An 18,336-nucleotide genomic window follows, 5' to 3' on the forward strand; every position below is an offset into this window, starting at 1 on the left:
AATTTGCAGACTGTGAAATATTGCAAGAAGACCTTAGGAAATTGGAGGCAGATGATGACATTTAATGTTGACAAATGCAAGATGATGCACGTTGGAAAGAATAATCCGAATCATAATTTCGTAATGCTAGGTTCCACCTTGGGGGTCAGCACTCAAGAAAACGATCTGGGTGGTGGTGTAGATAATATGGTGAAATCTTGTGCTCAGTGTACGGCGGCCAAATAAGCAAACAGGATGCTAGGAGTTATTAGGAAAGGGATGGTGAATAAGACCTGAAATACTATAATGCCTTTGTATCGCTCCATGGTTCAACCACACCATGAGTATTGTGTTCAGGTCGCCGTACCTCAAAAAAGATATAGCAGAATTAGAAAAGGTTCAAAGAAGTGCAATCAAAATAATAAAGGGGATGGAACTCCTCTCATTTGAGAGAGGCTTAAGAGGTTAAGGCTTTTCAGCTTGGAAAAGAGACGGATGAGGGGAAATATGTTTGAGGTCTACAAAATCCTGAGTGTTGTAGAATGAGTAGAAGTAAATTGATTTTTTTTTACTCGTTCCAAAAGTACAAAGAGTAGGGGACACTCAAGGAAGATACACAGAAATACTTTTAAAACAAATAGGAGGAAATATTTTTTTCACTCAACGAATAGTTAAGCTCTGGAACCTGTTGCTGAAGGATGTGGTAACAGCAGTATCTGATTTAAGAAAAGGTTTGGTCAAATTCCTGGAGGAAAAGTCCATAATCTGCTATTGAGACAGACTTGGGGAAGCAACTGCTTGCTCCAGGATTAGTAGCATGGAATGTTGCTGCTAATTGGGTTTCTACAAAAGAAACCAGGAAAACAGACCACTCCAAAATAAGAAATTGAAACAATGAAGAGGAGTGTTCTAATCGAGCAAAAGTAGTGGAAACCATGTAAAACCTCTCAAAAATTCCTAAACATCAACAGGGAAAACTCTCTGAAGTAAATCCTAGCTTGGAGGGATCGTATAGCGATTATATCTTCTATGAGATCTCCTATAGCCCAAAGCTATTCCAGATCGGCAGCACTTCATACATGCTAATCAGCTGCCTCCAATGCTATATTGTCTTTTTTTTTAATTATTTTATTATAAACGATCTTTAAACAATTATAAAAGTCAAAATCAGCAACCCCAATACTTAACTTTTAGCCTCCATGTCTTTTTGACAGTTGCCGCTTGAGTGTTGCAGCTGTAGCATCATCCATTGACCTGCTTTGAAATCACCCCCGAAGCAGGTTCTGTGGAACCGAAATGCCAGGCTTTTTTTGTAGCGGGCGTTGGGAGCTTTGCTTACCTTCAGTGCTGTGCCAGTTTTTTGTCAGTTAAGTACTGGGGTTGCTGATTTTGACTTTTATAATTGCTTTAAAGATTGTTTATCCTATATAATAATTTGCACCTCCAACGTTCTACGTCTCGATGCCTGGGTTCGTAACACCCTTCCCATTGGTCCACCCTGGCGATGACGTCAGAGGGCGGATCAGTGAAAGGGAAGGGAAGCCAGCACCAGCCAGCCACAGAACATTGGAGGTGAATAGAGAATTGCCCCCCCCCCCCCCCCCCCCCCGTCCTTCTGAGTTCCAGGCCCCCCGTCCTTCTGAGTTCCAGGCCCCCCTCCCCTCAGAGTTCCATCCCTCCCTCCCTCTCCTCCCTCCCTCTCCTCCCCTTCGAGTTGCAGGTCCCCCTCCCTCTCTCCCTCATCCGCCCCTTTCCTCCGAGTTCCACAGTCCCGCGCCTCCCTCCCTCTCTCTCCCCTCCAAGTGCAAGCACGACCTGCCCCTTGCCTTCCTAAGTGCTGGCTGTAATTTAAAAATTCTTACCTCGGGGTCCAGCGTCAGCAGTGAAGGCGAGCGGCGCTTCAGCCTGCCTTCCCATCTCTCTCAGCTCTGCCTCTGGTCCCGCCCTCCGAAAACAGGAAGTGAGGGCGGAACCAGAGACAGAGCTGAGACAGAAGGGAAGGCAGTCTGATGCGCCGTGCCTGCTCGACTTCATTGCTGACGCCGGACCACGAGTTAACAAGTTTTAAGTTACAGCCGGCACTTAGGAAAGCGGAGGACAGGTCGTACTTGCACTCGGAGGGGGGAGAGAGGGAGTGAGGCGCGGGGGTCTGGAACTCGGAGGGGAGGAGAGGGAGGGAGGGGGTAGGTCCTGGAAGGGGAGGGGGCGTGGAACTCGAAGGCGAGGGGTGGTCCTAGAACTCGAAGGGGAGGAGAGGGAGGGAGGGGTTCGGTCCTGGAACTCGAAGGGTGGGGAGGGAGGGAGGGAGGGGTCCTGGAACTCGAAGGGGAGGGGGGCTGGAACTTGGAGGAGAGAGAGGGAGGGGGCATGGAACCTTGCTAGCACCCATTTCATTTCTGTCAGAAACGGGCCTCTTTTACTAGTAATAAAATAATAATTTAAAAAAAAAAAAAAAGACATTATAGCATTGGAGGCAGCTGATTAGTTTGTATGAAGTGCTGCAGATCTGGAATAGCTTTGGGCTATAGGAGATCTCATAGAAGATATAATTGCTATTTGACTCCTCCAATCTAGATTTACTTCAGAGTTTTCCTGTTGATGATTAGGATTTTTTGAGTAGTTTTACATGGTTTCCAGTACTGTTGCTCAATTAGAACACTCCTTTTCATTGTATCAGCTAATTGGGTTTCGGCCAGGCACTTGTGACCTGGCCTGGCCACTGGAAAACAGGATACTAGGCTAGATGGACCGTTGGTCAGATCCAGTATGACTATTCTTTAGTTCCGTCTGTGCAAGGAGCCCAACCCTGTTAAAGACCCTTATTTAGCTTCACATGTTCTCCATATGTGCATGTGTGTGAGCAGCAGGCTGGGCAGCTGCAGTATATGTGATATGAAATACTGAAGTGTGCTCGAACAACCTTAATTCAAACACATTTTCCCCAGTATTTGAGCCTTGGAGTAGCCTGTCCAACCCTCTGAGTCTAGCAGGAGGTACTGTGCTCTTACGGCAGCTTCCTGATTGCTGAGAATCGGGGAGGGAGGCTGCCACACTACATTCAGACTTTGTCTCTGAGCCGAGAGGTGCCTGTTATGCTCTGGATGTAATTCCAGTTGAAGAAAGCCTTTTATGGTAGAAAAGAAGTCTTCTCCGGGCTGACAGCAGGAAGTCTGACTCAGTTCCTCAATCGGTTTTTAAATCGAGAGCTTGCAGAAGCCAACACTGGGTGTTTTTAATCAGAGAAGATGGGGAAGATGCAACTACAAAATACATTCCCCTAATTGTATAAATGTGCACACCACACAAGTTAAGGTTAGCGCCACCTACGTGTGTACCTTAATTGTTAAATTATCTGCTAATTTGCATTAACCTCCAATAGTTTAATTTAATTTATTTATTTATCAAAGTATTTATACCCCACATTACCCCCACAAACATGCAGGCTCAATGTGCCTTACAAAACCAGAGAGAGAGAGAGATCTCTGGGTGATATTAGTTGTTAATCTGCATTAATTTGCGGTTACATATGTAACTGCCCTCAGTAGTCTTCAAACTGAGTGCGCAAAATCCAAAGCGCGCAGCTACAAGCGGGCGTGGACCTGGGAGAGGCGTGCCTATCACTTACACATGCAGATTGTAGAATGACATAGTAGATGACGGCAGATAAAGGCCTGTACTGTCCATCTAGTCTGCCCAACAAGATAAACTCATTACGTATGGTATGAAGTGATACATCATATGTCTACCTGACCTTGATTTATCCTTGCCATTTTTGGGGCATAGACCACAGAAGTCTGCCCGGCACTGGCCTTGTTCTAAAATTTCTGTTGTCAGAGCCCCAGATAAGCTCCACTCCAGCCCATCCAAATCTATTCAGCCTCGATCAGGACTCAGACCGTAGAAATCTGCCCAGCACCGGCTTTCCTACCTAATCCCCGCTGAGCTTCTTTGGATCGGATTCTTTTGTTCTGTCCCACGCATTTTTGAATTCCGTTACCGTTTTCATCACCACCTCCCAGGGGAGGACATTCCAGGTATTTAGCACCCTCTCTGTGAAAAAATACTTCCTGACATTATCCCTGAGTCTGCCCCCTTTCAACTTCAATTCATGCTGTCTAGTTCTACCGCCTTCCCGTCTCTCTGGAAAAGGTTTGTTAGTAAATTAATACTACTACTACTACTTAACATTTCTAGAGCGCTACTAGGGTTATGCAGCGCTGTACAATTTAACAAAGAGAGACAGTCCCTGCTCAAAGAGCTTACAATCTAATAGACCAGTGAACGGTCGGTCCGATAGGGGCAGTCAAATTGGGGCAGTCTGGATTAGAGGTCTGCACGGGAACGGGGTTTGCGGGGATCCCGCAGAGTCCGCGGGAATCCCGCGGGTTTCCCCCCCTGGTCAGCGGGAGTGCCGCGGGAACGGAACCCTGGTCTGCGGGAGTGCCGCGGGAATGGAATCCTGGTCAGCGGGAGTGCCGCGGGGATCGAGGCTGGCAAAAATCGCGGCTGGCCCCCCAAAAAAGCTGCCCAAAATCCGGCTATAGATGACGCTGATGGCTATGTGTGCAGGGGGAAAAGGAAACAAAGGCGATCCTAAGTGGCTCCAACGTTTTGACGTCATCCCGTCTCCTGTTTTTCTTCAACCTCCTTGGTTCCACCCCCTCTTTAACACAACTTCCTGTTTACGGCACAGCGGATTGAGGTCGAGGAGGGAAAGAATTGTGTCTGAACTAAGGGGCGGGGCGCCGGAAGAGGAACCTCTAACCCAACCAACTCTTCCTGTTGTAGTGTGGGTGACATCTTGAATGAGTTTGAAGGTAGGATGTGGGGGAGTTTGAAATTGACAAAGAGGATCGGGGGGGGGGCGTTCTGAATTGGGGAGAGCTGAAGAGAGAGGGAAAGATGGCAGTCCGCGGGGACTGGAACGGTTTGGTCGTCTTCCTGCATGCGTATGAAGAGAGGATTTGGTATCTCTGAGGGGAATATGGGATAGTAGGGAAGAACTCAGTCTTTTTCGTATATACTGCAGTCTAGTAATGCTATGGAAACAAATAGTACGGATTATGTGTGAGACTGGAGATGGGGGTTGGTGAAGACTCAATGAACTTGAATATAGGAGGGAGCTCTGTAGGGATCTAGTATTAAAAATAAAAAAAAAAGTGCAATATGAATTTTGCAGCTAATGGAAGGTGTCTTGCAGGGGCTTTTGAGAGATCTGTGTAAGACTGGGGGCTTTTTTCCTTCTTAGGAGGGTCTAGCTGGAGAACATGGTGGGAGGCAACCAGCTGGAGAATGCCAATCCTCTGATTTACCAGCGCTCTGGGGACTGGCAGGTGACAGCTCAGGATGAAGATGAGGATATCCCAGATAAAATAGATGACCATGAAATATTTGATATCCTTTTCCTGCGCAGCCCTGAAGGCTGGGTACGAGATCCAGGAGGTATTTCCCAGGAGGGCATCAAATGTTATGTTATACTTTCTGAATCTATATTCAACCCAGTTTCTGTCTTGGATGTTATTTTAATCTGATCTTCACATCAGTGTTCTTTTCTCCTTGCGCTGGGAATAGATAAGGGCTGGATTCTCTGGACCCTATGCATTCCATCTTAAATTGGGCCTGACTATTGGCAGATCCAGAGCATGCGGCTTTTAGTTTTGCAATGGTATCTGGTTAGAAGTCTAAACAGACGGAGGCTTTTTGCCAGATCAAAAATTAGGACCTTGGTGCTTAGTCGTTGTTACCACTGTTGTTCACAGGATCTGGCTCTCTTCTCTGCTATTAGCATACCCAAGTGTCCTCTGGATCCCCTTATGGCTTTTAAAAAGTGGAAAATATTGGATCCAGAGGACTCGCCTTCCTTTTCTTCTTTGTGCTTCTGATCACTTTAAAACTGGTGTAGCTAGGTGGGGCCACGGTGGACTGGGCCCCTGGTTGGCTGGACGAAGTCTTCAGCTAGCGGGGGTTGGGGTTCATCCGCCATCTTGACATCCTTCATCCATAATCTAAAAAAAAAAGGACGTCCTTGACGAGCACTTGCACGTTTTCAACTCAAGTTCAACACGTGCAGGAGACTTGCTCAAGTTGTATGTAGTGAGTCTTCCAGGCACTGCCAGACCTCGGTATCCACAGAAGAGAACTGCACAGAGGTGAGCTCAGCTGACCAATAATTCTCTTTATTTTAGTGTGGAAAAAACTTCAGTTTGTTTTATGTATTTATTGCACTTTTTCTAAGATTCAGTATATTAATGAGTGAAAAAATATTTTCTCTGATTCGTTTTAAATGTATTACTCTGCACTGTGTGCCCCCTGTCCACTCCACTCAGTACTTTATACTTCCTTTTTTTATGGGGACGGGCGGGGATGGAGGAGATCACTCACGGGGATGGGCGGGGACGGAGGAGATTACTCACGGGGACGGGTGGGGACGGGTTAGATTCTGGCGGGGATGAGCGGGGACGGGTTTGATTCCGGTGGGGACAGGCGGGGATGGGTCTTATTTCTGTCCCCGTGCAACTCTCTAGTCTGGATTCACTGAACGGTAAGGGTTAGGTGCCGAATGCAGCATTGAAGAGGTGGGCTTTAAGCAAAGACTTGAAGACGGGCAGGGAGGGGGCTTGGCGTAAGGGCTCAGGAAGGTTGTTCCAAGCATAGGGTGAGGCGAGGCAGAATGAGCGGAGCCTGGAGTTGGCGGTGGCGGAGAAGGGTACTGAGAGGAGGGATTTATCCTGTGAACGGAGGTTACGGGCGGGAACGTAAGGGGAGATGAGGGTAGAAAGATAGTGAGGGGCAGCAGACTGAGTGCATTTGTAGGTAAGAAGGAGAAGCTTGAATTGAATGCGGTATCTGATCGGAAGCCAGTGAAGTGACCTGAGGAGAGGGGTGATATGAGTATATCGGTTCTGGCGGAATATGAGATATGCAGCAGAGTTCTGAACAGATTGAAGGGGGGATAGATGGCTAAGTGGGAGGCCGGTGAGGAGTAAGTTGCAGTAGTCAAGGCGAGAGGTAATGAGAGCGTGGACGAGAGTTCGGGTGGTGTGTTCAGAGAGGAAAGGGCGAATTTTGCTGATGTTAAAGAGGAAGAAGCGACAGGTCTTGGCTATCTGCTGCATATGCGCAGAGAAGGAGAGAGAGGAGTCAAAGATGACTCCGAGGTTGCAGAGAAGGTTTAAGCAAGTGAGAGAGAGAGATTTACAGGATGACTACTTGCTGTGAGCTTTCCATTCACCTCCTCAATCTGTGTCTTTTCATTTCTAGTTACTGAAGAGGGTGTATGGGAATTTCCTGGTGTCCCCAGAGTCAGGTAAGATGTCTTTTATTCATTTACTACATTTGTAACCGGCCTGTTCCTATGAGCTTGGAGTGCCAGTATGCATTAACAGCGCAGCAGTGCACATGGGTCAGTCGGTCAGCCCCTCCCATCTTTCATTCAGAATTGAATGTATATGGAGGCATTTTTGTGTTTAATCTCTTAATTTTTACAGAAGAGTGGAAGCTTTAATTCTAGTTTGGACATGGATCTGTCCCTTCCCAGGGAGGGGTAAAAAGGGCTGATAATTTTCCTGGAGAATTCAAATTGCTCTAGCGTATGGACGAGTTTTCATGCCACATATCTGACAGCTTTACAGTGAGAAGTGAGGGGAATGGAAATACTGACCAGTTGCTGGGGAAGGGAAGGATGAAATGAGATCAGAATAATGGGGAGAGCTGAGCGGGGATCTGGGATTATGGAGAATTATGAAAGATCTAACACAGCGGGGCAGGTAAGCCAAAGTCTGTGGGCAAAGTCTTACTTTCAGACTTTGTCCAGGTTTTCGAAACAAAAGGACGTGCTTTGTTTTGAAACTCGCTGTAGAGCAAAGCATCCATGGTCATTTGCACCTTCTTTTTCGAGGGAGTACTATTTTTTTATTTTTTTATTGTCCATGACTCTTGAGTTGAAAATGGACTCTATAGACATTTTCCTCCCCCAGATGGGTCTCTTAATATGGTTGAGGGTGTGTGATTTTGATTCACCCCGTTAACATGGGTAAAACGCTTTTACCTGCATAAGTGGCTTTGAAATCTAGTACTACTACTACTTAACATTTCTAAAGCGCTACTAGGGTTACGCAGCGCTGTACAGTTTTAACATGGAAGGACAGTCCCTGCTCAAGGAGCTTACAATCTTTAAGCTTGGATTGGGAGCAAGGTAGAAAAGCTGCACAAGAAGTAGTGATTACATATTTCTAAGATAAAAAGCTGGATCTTTGTTCTCACCCCCCCCCCCCCCCCCCCCCCACACACACACACACACATCACCACCACCACCACCACCACATAGAAAATAGGAGGATGGAACCAAAGGTAAAGGGAGGGGGAGAGGTTTATAGGGTAATCACATGGAGGGCAGGCCAGGTGTTCTATTACTACTACTTAACATTTCTAGAGCGCTACTAGGGTTACGCAGCGCTGTACAATTTAACAAAGAGAGACAGTCCCTGCTCAAAGAGCTTACAATCTAATAGACAAGTGAACGGTCGGTCCGATAGGGGCAGTCAAATTGGGGCAGTCTGGATTCACTGAACGGTAAGGGTTAGGTGCCGAACGCAGCATTGAAGAGGTGGGCTTTAAGCAAAGACTTGAAGACGGGCAGGGAGGGGGCTTGGCGTAAGGGTTCAGGAAGGTTGTTCCTTCCTGCACAGTTAAAGATGTGGAAAGAGTAAATGAAGTTACTAAGTAGTGCATTTAAGACAAACCAGAAAAAATATTTCTTCACTCTGTGTGTAATATTAAACTCTGGGATTTGTGGCCAGAGAATGTGGGGAAATCCACTGTTTATTTGTAGGATAAGCAGCATAAAGTCTGTTTTACTGTTCTGGGGTCTTGGCAGGTACTTGTGACTTGGATTAGCCACTGTTGGAATCAGGATACTGGGCTTGATGGACCTTCGGTCTGTCCCAGTATGGCAACGCTTATGTTCTTATGTCTTCATAAGTGGAGTAGTAGCCTAATGGTTGGTGCAACAGGCTTTGATCCTGGCAACCTGGGTTCGATTCCCACTGCAGCTCCTTTGTGACCTTGCGCAAGTCAATTAACCCTCCATTGCCCCAGGTACAAAAACTTAGATTGTGAGCCCTCTAGGCACAGAGAAAGTACCTACTTACAGTGGGGGAAATAAGTATTTGATCCCTTGCTGATTTTGTAAGTTTGCCCACTGACAAAGACATGAGCAGCCCATAATTGAAGGGTAGGTTATTGGTAACAGTGAGAGATAGCACATCACAAATTAAATCCGGAAAATCACATTGTGGAAAGTATATGAATTTATTTGCATTCTGCAGAGGGAAATAAGTATTTGATCCCCCACCAACCAGTAAGAGATCTGGCCCCTACAGACCAGGTAGATGCTCCAAATCAACTCGTTACCTGAATGACAGACAGCTGTCGGCAATGGTCACCTGTATGAAAGACACCTGTCCACAGACTCAGTGAATCAGTCAGACTCTAACCTCTACAAAATGGCCAAGAGCAAGGAGCTGTCTAAGGATGTCAGGGACAAGATCATACACCTGCACAAGGCTGGAATGGGCTACAAAACCATCAGTAAGACGCTGGGCGAGAAGGAGACAACTGTTGGTGCCATAGTAAGAAAATGGAAGAAGTACAAAATGACTGTCAATCGACAAAGATCTGGGGCTCCACGCAAACTCTCACCTCGTGGGGTATCCTTGATCATGAGGAAGGTTAGAAATCAGCCTACAACTACAAGGGGGGAACTTGTCAATGATCTCAAGGCAGCTGGGACCACTGTCACCACGAAAACCATTGGTAAAACATTACGACATAACGGATTGCAATCCTGCAGTGCCCGCAAGGTCCCCCTGCTCCGGAAGGCACATGTGACGGCCCGTCTGAAGTTTGCCAGTGAACACCTGGATGATGCCGAGAGTGATTGGGAGAAGGTGCTGTGGTCAGATGAGACAAAAATTGAGCTCTTTGGCATGAACTCAACTCGCCGTGTTTGGAGGAAGAGAAATGCTGCCTATGACCCAAAGAACACCGTCCCCACTGTCAAGCATGGAGGTGGAAATGTTATGTTTTGGGGGTGTTTCTCTGCTAAGGGCACAGGACTACTTCACCGCATCAATGGGAGAATGGATGGGGCCATGTACCGTACAATTCTGAGTGACAACCTCCTTCCCTCCGCCAGGGCCTTAAAAATGGGTCGTGGCTGGGTCTTCCAGCACGACAATGACCCAAAACATACAGCCAAGGCAACAAAGGAGTGGCTCAGGAAGAAGCACATTAGGGTCATGGAGTGGCCTAGCCAGTCACCAGACCTTAATCCCATTGAAAACTTATGGAGGGAGCTGAAGCTGCGAGTTGCCAAGCGACAGCCCAGAACTCTTAATGATTTAGAGATGATCTGCAAAGAGGAGTGGACCAAAATTCCTCCTGACATGTGTGCAAACCTCATCATCAACTACAGAAGACGTCTGACCGCTGTGCTTGCCAACAAGGGTTTTGCCACCAAGTATTAGGTCTTGTTTGCCAGAGGGATTAAATACTTATTTCCCTCTGCAGAATGCAAATAAATTCATATACTTTCCACAATGTGATTTTCCGGATTTAATTTGTGATGTGCTATCTCTCACTGTTACCAATAACCTACCCTTCAATTATGGGCTGCTCATGTCTTTGTCAGTGGGCAAACTTACAAAATCAGCAAGGGATCAAATACTTATTTCCCCCACTGTATAATGTGTACAGCACTGCGTATGTCTAGTAGCACTGTAGAAATGAATGAGGTGGTAGAGACGAAACAGTGACGGAATTCAAGCATGCGTGGGATAAACACAAAGGAATCCTGTTTGGAAGGAATCTTAGCGGAGATTGGGTGGCAAAACCAGTGCTGGGCAGACTTCTACGGTCTACGCCCTGATCGTAACTGAATAGATATGGATGGCCAGGAGTGTAAATTTTAAGGGGCTTCGACGTTAGCTTCAGAACTTTTAGTACAAGAAGAGTGCTGGGCAGACTTAACATAGTAACATAGTAAATGACGGCAGAAAAAGACCTGCATGGTCCATCCAGTCTGCCCTACAAGATAAACTCATATGTGCTACTTTTTGTGTATACCTTACCTTGATTTGTACCTGTCCTTCTACAGTCCCTGAGAATTTCAAGGACAAATCCAACTCAAGTATACATACCATGTAAAATAAGTTTATCTTGTTGGACACACTGGATGGACCATACAGGTCTTTATGATACTATGATTAATAGTAGTTGTTTGTGCTTTTTCGTGCTGTCTCCAGAGTCTCTAATCACGGTCAGCACTACTTACACAATACAATTCCTCTCAATCGATATCTTAAGAGCAGGACAGCGGATAAGACTTATTTAGACTGAAACAAAGAAAAAAGGACCAGAGAAGCGCTTCTCGGGCTTATGAAGGGCTGAACCAAGCATAGTAATAGTAGTTCATCATTTGTACAGGTTTAGGTCTTGCTGCATGATGGAATGTTAGTCAAACTGTGCTGCAGACCATCTTACCTTTTAACAAAGTTGTGTCTTCTTTGCAGGGTACAATGTCTCCTTGCTCTATGACCTTGAATCTGTTCCTCCTAACAAGGATGAGGTGATCCACCAGGCTGGTATGCTGAAGCGCAACTGCTTTGCATCAGTGTTTGAGAAATACTTCAAATTCCAGGAGGAGGGAAAGGACATAGAGAAGAGAGCAGTCATCCACTATCGAGATGATGAGACAATGTAAGCCTCTCCTTTGCTCTCTGTCTTTTTATTTCTCTTTCTTTTAAGCAGCTTCCAAAGGAGAGTTCAAAAGGTTCTCAAATGTCTTGTCTGTCTTCGGCCCCTGAGGGGAGGGAGTACTACTCATTGGTGCAGTGGTGACACCTAGTGGTCGGATTGCAGGGTTCTGGAAGGAGCCCTAACATGCAGCCCCTAGCCCAGTGCTGGACCAAAGCTCATTAGGAGAGGATATGAAATAGGGAGAAAATGCTGGAGTGGTTGTGAGCGAAGGCTGATGGTGCCATGTCCCAGATTGTGCCAGAAGCAGTTGTGTGTTTCTGTTTTAAATCTAATGCATTTTGGATCTGTCATGCTGCACATCTGATAAATATCTTCAGACCAGCCTTCATCTTGTTCTGCAGTGCAGGCATTCAAATGTGCAGAAAGTGAGGCCTGGAAAGACGTAAGAGAGGCCGGTTCTGGGGCATTTAGGCCACATGGTAGGGGCTGAGGTTCCGCTAAAGAATACTAGCATAACCCGAAATCAGCATGTGCTGCAGTTAGACCAGCCACAGAGCTGGCATCAGGGGAGGCACCTAAATGCGGCAGGGATGTGCGTAACTGGGAGCCCCGTCCATATCCAGCCCATGCTCCGATCCTGCTAGCATTTAAATGCTAGATTTCTAGATATTTACATGTTGTACAAGGGGTGCATAAATGCAGACGCCCAGATTCTCGAATTGTCCTTAAGGTATGTACAGGTGGTAGATGAGGCATCCTGAGAAGCAGGAGAGTGAGAGGGAGCACACTGTTCTGCACTGCTGTTTACCCTAAAGCTGCAGGGTTTATCGCAGCGCTGTTTTAGGCTTTGCACGTGGCGCATGGATTCTTGAACCTTTGGTCTGAGTTGGGAGTAACGATCGATCCTTTCTTGGCTTTTTGATTGAGGTTGAAAAAGCTGTGCGATATTGGGTGGGAGTTAATGCTTTGCTGAGGGCTTGGGATTAGTTCAAGACCTTTGTGAATGAAACTTCCTGCCGTTGCTCCAGAATTTAGTGTCGCTCGGCCACTGGACATTTCATTTCTACCCTGTTCGGCCTTGCTAAGCGAGAACCCACTTTTCCTAAACATTCCTTTCACATTCCAAATAAACTAAAGGGGGAAAAAAACACTTTGGAAACAAAATATATTGTCAGGTTGGCAAAGGAGTGTTTAGGAACGTTCCCTTTCCCTGAATGTGATTTATGAACGATACAGTGTTCTTGCTTAGCAGGGCAGTCTTATGCTCTGAACTCCTTTGTGCAAACACTGCATAGTTTCATTTCAGCCCAGTATAATAAAGTGCACATTTACTGAGCCCTGATTGTACTCCTGTATCTAATGTGGGTCTTAGAACTGAAAAATGCAAGTTATTGTGTGCCTTCAGCATAGCCTGTGTTCCATGCAAATACCTGGAAAAGACCCGTATGTAGAATTACTTTCAGCGCAGGAAAATGTGCCCTGTTATACCTCTTAGTACTGATATTTAATGCCAACTCTAAAGTTGAAGTTAAGTTATACTGACCCCCCCCCCCCCCCTTAATAAAAGTAAATGAAAATTTTCTTTAAAACCTGCTGTATGTTGAGCTGTAATCCGCCTAGAATTCCAAAGAGTATGGAATAGCAATTTTGAAAATAAGATCTAGAGGCATATTTTCAAAGCACTTAGACTTACAAAGTTCCATAGTAACCTATGGATCTTTTTATAAGTCTGAGTGCTTTGAAAATATACTTCATAGTAACCTATGGAACTGTGTCATCTGAGTGCTTTGAAAATATGCCTCATAGTAACCTATGGATCTTTGTAAGTCTAAGTATTTTGTAAATGAGCCTCGTTGGCTTCTAAAGCTGGGAGCCCTAAGTCTTGGGAGATCCAGCCAGGGACCCCGAAGCCAGAGTGGCATGTGTCCAGCTGTGCTCACAATGTATAGGCATTTTAAAACTGGTGTTCAGTGGCAATTGAGAGAAGATAAGGCAGAAGCATCCAGACAAATGGGTAAGTATTAGGTGACTGAGGCAGAGGTCACCTAATACTGGGAGGGGGGGGAGGTCAGTATGGGATGACTGGGTTAAATAAGTCACCTAATACTTGGGGGGGGGGGGGTCAGTATGGGCAAATGGGTTAAGTAAGGTTTGAGGCTCACTGATTCCAGATCAGGGACAGTCTGGTGCGAGCGACCTTGGTTGGACTTTAAAGCATGTAACGGTTTTAATTTAAAAGCAGTAGTAAAGTTAGTGCACTTAATTTTTACCATTTTCCAATTTCTATCCAAGGTAAAAATGTGCACAAAGCTTAGCACTCGTTTCTACTTGGATTTTAGCACAGTTTTTTAAATCTAAACTCCATAATCGAGTGCAATTTTTTGTAAACATGGATCAGAAGTTAGCATGTGATTATAATAAACGGTGTGCATATTTTAATGCATGCATTATTACATTGAGGCCTTACTGGAAAATACAGTTCAATTCTTGTATACTACAGTTAGCCATCAGTTGGATTTAGTGCAGAGCACAAAAGATCTAGGAATTACATTTGTAAACGACGACATTTAAATTAATCCTTCTTAATAAATTTCTGAAATAGAAAAGATTTTACTTTACCTTGAAACAACGGGAGTAAATTCCAGTGCTTTGATTCAAAATCGGCCATTTTCATTCTGTAAGCTCTGTGTCTCAAAAATCAGAGGACCAATAAGGACACTTCCAGTTAGGCCTGTTTCACTCTTAAAACGTCATGATCAACTAAATCAAATCGAATGCCAGCTAGAGGTCAAATTCTAACGGTAATGCCTTTGGGCTTCTACATAGCAGTAACCAGGGCTTGCGTTAGGGGGTGACAAACAGGGCAATTGCCCTGGGCCCCCATACCATACCAACCTAAAGGAGGCATAGGCTGAAGGCCAGCTTTTGGGCCTCTGAATGTCTAACACCAGCCCTGGCTGTAACCTAATTTCTGTTGTTTGTGTACCCAAAAGGCTTTCTATACTGTGGCCTTTCAAAACCCCGATTGAGACCCATGAAATGTATCGTGCAAATTCAGGTATTCAGCTGGTCCCTTGAGAACTAGGCTTTCCATAATTTTAACAAAAATAGGGATCCTGGATACAGGCCTGGAGTTAGAAGGCATACAAGGATCTAAATGAGAAAATTAAGCATAGATGAAAAATGACCATTACGGAATGAATTTAATCCACATTAAAAACCAAAAAGAACAGTTGTTTTTTATAAATAATAGTTTGCGTGGTGTAAGTAGAGTGAATACATGGATGTTTAGACACCTTAGACAATGAGGAGAAAGAGGAATGGTTCCCCCTGGGGGGGGGTTTTGGGGGGGGGGAGGGAGGGAGGAGGTTTGGTATAGTTTAAGATTGTATAAAATGATGATGTGATAGTATGATGTCTAAGTTTGATGCAAGACTTATCTGCAATGGATACTGTACTGTATTATATACCTAATGATGGACTTCATCATCAATAAAAACTTATTTGCAATAAAAACCAAAAAGAAAATGTCAGAGGAGCAGTAACCTAGTGCATGATGGGGAAGATTCAAGAAAGGTCACCAAAAGTTAGGCACTAAAGGGCCCATAGGAATAAAATGGGTTCTGCTGCTGATAGCTCGAGCTAAGCTTTAGTGAAAGACCCCCCCTAAGGGTTAATACTAGCATAAGGCTGTATTTACACGCCACATTTGAAGTTTGAGCGTTTACACGTAATTGCATGTATTCTGCCACGTGTGCAGAAGTCCTGGGCACACCCTTGACCCACCCTGGTTCACATCCCCTTCCAGCTGCACGCTATGGATTTTATAGGATACTAAGGTGCCAATTAACACTACTTGGTGTCAGGTATTGTTAGTTAATATAATCTGGGGTAATAAGTTATTCTATAAACTTGCACGTGCAAATTTGCAAACTAAGTGAAAAACGGGGCACCCAAGTTTGTAGTGTGGACGTTGTTCAATATTGTCAAATCAAGTTCAGGAAATTGGAAGACTGGGCATCCAAATGGCAGATGAAATTTAATGTGGAAAAATGCAAGGTGATGCACATTGGATGCTAGGGTCCACCTTGGGGGTCAGGTGTCGTTGTAGATAATATGCCGAAATCTTCTGCTCAGTGTGTGGCGGCAGCCAAAAAACCAAACGGGATGCTAGGAATTATTAGGAAAGAGATGGTGAATGAGAGCAAAAATACTATAATGCCTTTGTATTGCTCCATGGTGCGACCCCAACTTGAGTATTGCATTCATTTCTCATCCATTTGGATACAGAAAGTGAAAGTGCCTTGGTGCTTTGTAGCTTTTACTACATGAGACGTGGGGTAAGGAATAATATATTGTAGAGGAATATATTCGAGTTATTTCCCAAGTTTTCCACGTCATCACTGTGACCCCTGACGCAGGTGCTAGTCACCGAAACACGGCCCGTGTCGGGTCTTTTTGTCAAGGCTCATTCATTAAAGAACTGTGTTCCATTTTTAAAGGCCCGTGGTGCTGTTTTTTTTGTTTTTATTCATTTCTGATCGCCATATCTTAAAAAAGATATAGCGGAATTAGAAAAGGTTCAAAAACGAGCAACCAAAATGATAAAGGGGTTGGAACTCCTCTCGTATGAGGAAAGGCTAAAGAAGTTAGGGCTCTTCAGCTTGGAAAAGAAACGGATGAAGGGGGATATGATTGAGCTCTACAGAATCCTGAGTAGTGTAGAACGAGTAGAAGTAAATCGATTTTTAACTCGTTCCAAAAGTGCGAAGACTAGGGGACACTCGGAGGAAGTTACATGGAAATACTTTTAAAACAAATAGGAGGAAATATTTTTTCACTCAACGAATAGCTAAGCGCTGGAACTCTTTGCCAGAGGATGTGGTAACGGCGGTTAGCTTATCTGGGTTTAAAAAAGGCTTGGACAGATTTCTGGAGGAAAAGTCCATAGTCTGCTATTCAGACAGACATGGGAAGCAACTGCTTGTCCCGGGATTGGTAGCATGGAGTGTTGCCAGGATTTGGCTTTCTGCCAGTTGGCCACTGTTTGGAAAACAGGATTCTGGGCTAGATGGACCATTGGTCTGACCCAGTATGGCTACTCCTATGGTCTTCTAAAAGCATTTCTCTGGCAGTTCTTTGTTATGCAGGACACTGCTTATGAAGCTTTGTGCTGTATCTGCATTTTTCTAGAGTATTCAACATTTTAAGACCACTCCCCCTGAAATTTTAACTGATTTGAAAACATTGAACAGTATCAATACTGATAAGACGCCTGATGCAGGTGATTTCGCCAAAACACGGACCATGTCAAGTCTAATAAATATTGAGTTGATGCTCTGTACAGCTCCCACCCTTGAAGGTTCTTTGTGCTTTTGGTTGTCGCTCCTACATAAGTAATGCCACACTGGGAAAAGACCAAGGGTCCATCGAGCCCAGCATCCTGTCCACGACAGCGGCCAATCCAGGCCAAGGGCACCTGGCGAGCTTCCCAAACGTGTTGGATGTACTTCAATTTCCCTGCTGCTGCTGTCACTTCCTCTTCTGGTTTCCCCTCTGATGTCGGGTCCCCTGTCCTGCATAACGTTCCAACTTCAGACAGAAGCTAGCAGAAGATGAGGCTGCAACGGCAAATGTGGAGTGCTGCTTGCTGATTTCCCCCTGCCAGTGGGAAGCCATGGTGCAGGGATGAGGAGTGGTAGAGAGAGCAAGAATCTTGGGTATACCATACTGCAGAGAGATGAAGGGGGTGGACAACGCTACCACTGCTAATGGAAAAGACAAAAATGGGACTAGTTTTACAGTGTCAAATGCACATTCCTATTTATGAGTTATTGTAGAGCCAACCACTGGCAGCCGGAACAGCTGTCAGTGTTTCTTATTTCATTCAATACGTTGGCAAACAGTGCACTGAATTGAAACAAATTCTTAAAGAAAGAATCTAATGTCTTTTACTTGGAGAACAATACAAACCAAGTTAACTATCAACTAATCCATAGGTGCCAACATTTCAAAATGATTGGGGGTGCTAAACACAATGCAAACTACCCCTCCCTGGATTCAATGAAAGAACTTGCTCAATATTGAGGGGGCTACTACTACTACTATTTAGCATTTCTATAGCGCTACAAGGCGTACGCAGCCCTGCACAAGCATAGAAGAAAGACAGTCCCTGCTCAAAGAGCTTACAATCTAATAGACAAAAAAATAAATAAAGTAAGCAAATCAAATCAATTAATGTGAACGGGAAGGAAGAGAGGAGGGTAGGTGGAGGCGAGTGGTTACAAGTGGTTACGAGTCAAAAGCAATGTTAAAGAGGTGGGCTTTCAGTCTAGATTTAAAGGTGGCCAAGGATGGGGCAAGACGTAGGGGCTCAGGAAGTTTATTCCAGGCGTAGGGTGCAGCGAGACAGAAGGCGTGAAGTCTGGAGTTGGCAGTAGTGGACAAGGGAACAGATAAGGATTTATCCATGGAGCAGAGTGCACGGGAAGGGGTGTAGGGATGGACGAGTGTGGAGAGATACTGGGGAGCAGCAGAGTGAGTACATTTATAGGTTAGTAGAAGAAGTTTGAACAGGATGCGAAAACGGATAGGGAGCCA

General features: G+C 45.2%; 1 protein-coding gene across 1 annotated transcript in view; it reads left to right on the forward strand.

Moving 5' to 3' along the window:
- The window catches only part of ARPC2 (actin related protein 2/3 complex subunit 2), a 42,999-nt gene that overhangs the window by 10,542 nt on the left and 14,121 nt on the right, over positions 1-18,336 (forward strand). The window contains exons 4-5 of the mRNA XM_030209784.1: positions 7,240-7,285; positions 11,550-11,736. Of these exons, the coding sequence (XP_030065644.1) occupies positions 7,240-7,285; positions 11,550-11,736 (233 nt within the window). The remainder of the gene's footprint in view (positions 1-7,239; positions 7,286-11,549; positions 11,737-18,336) is intronic.

This window comes from Microcaecilia unicolor, chromosome 7 (genome assembly GCF_901765095.1).
Source record: "Microcaecilia unicolor chromosome 7, aMicUni1.1, whole genome shotgun sequence".
In the NCBI taxonomy this organism is placed as follows: domain Eukaryota; kingdom Metazoa; phylum Chordata; class Amphibia; order Gymnophiona; family Siphonopidae; genus Microcaecilia; species Microcaecilia unicolor.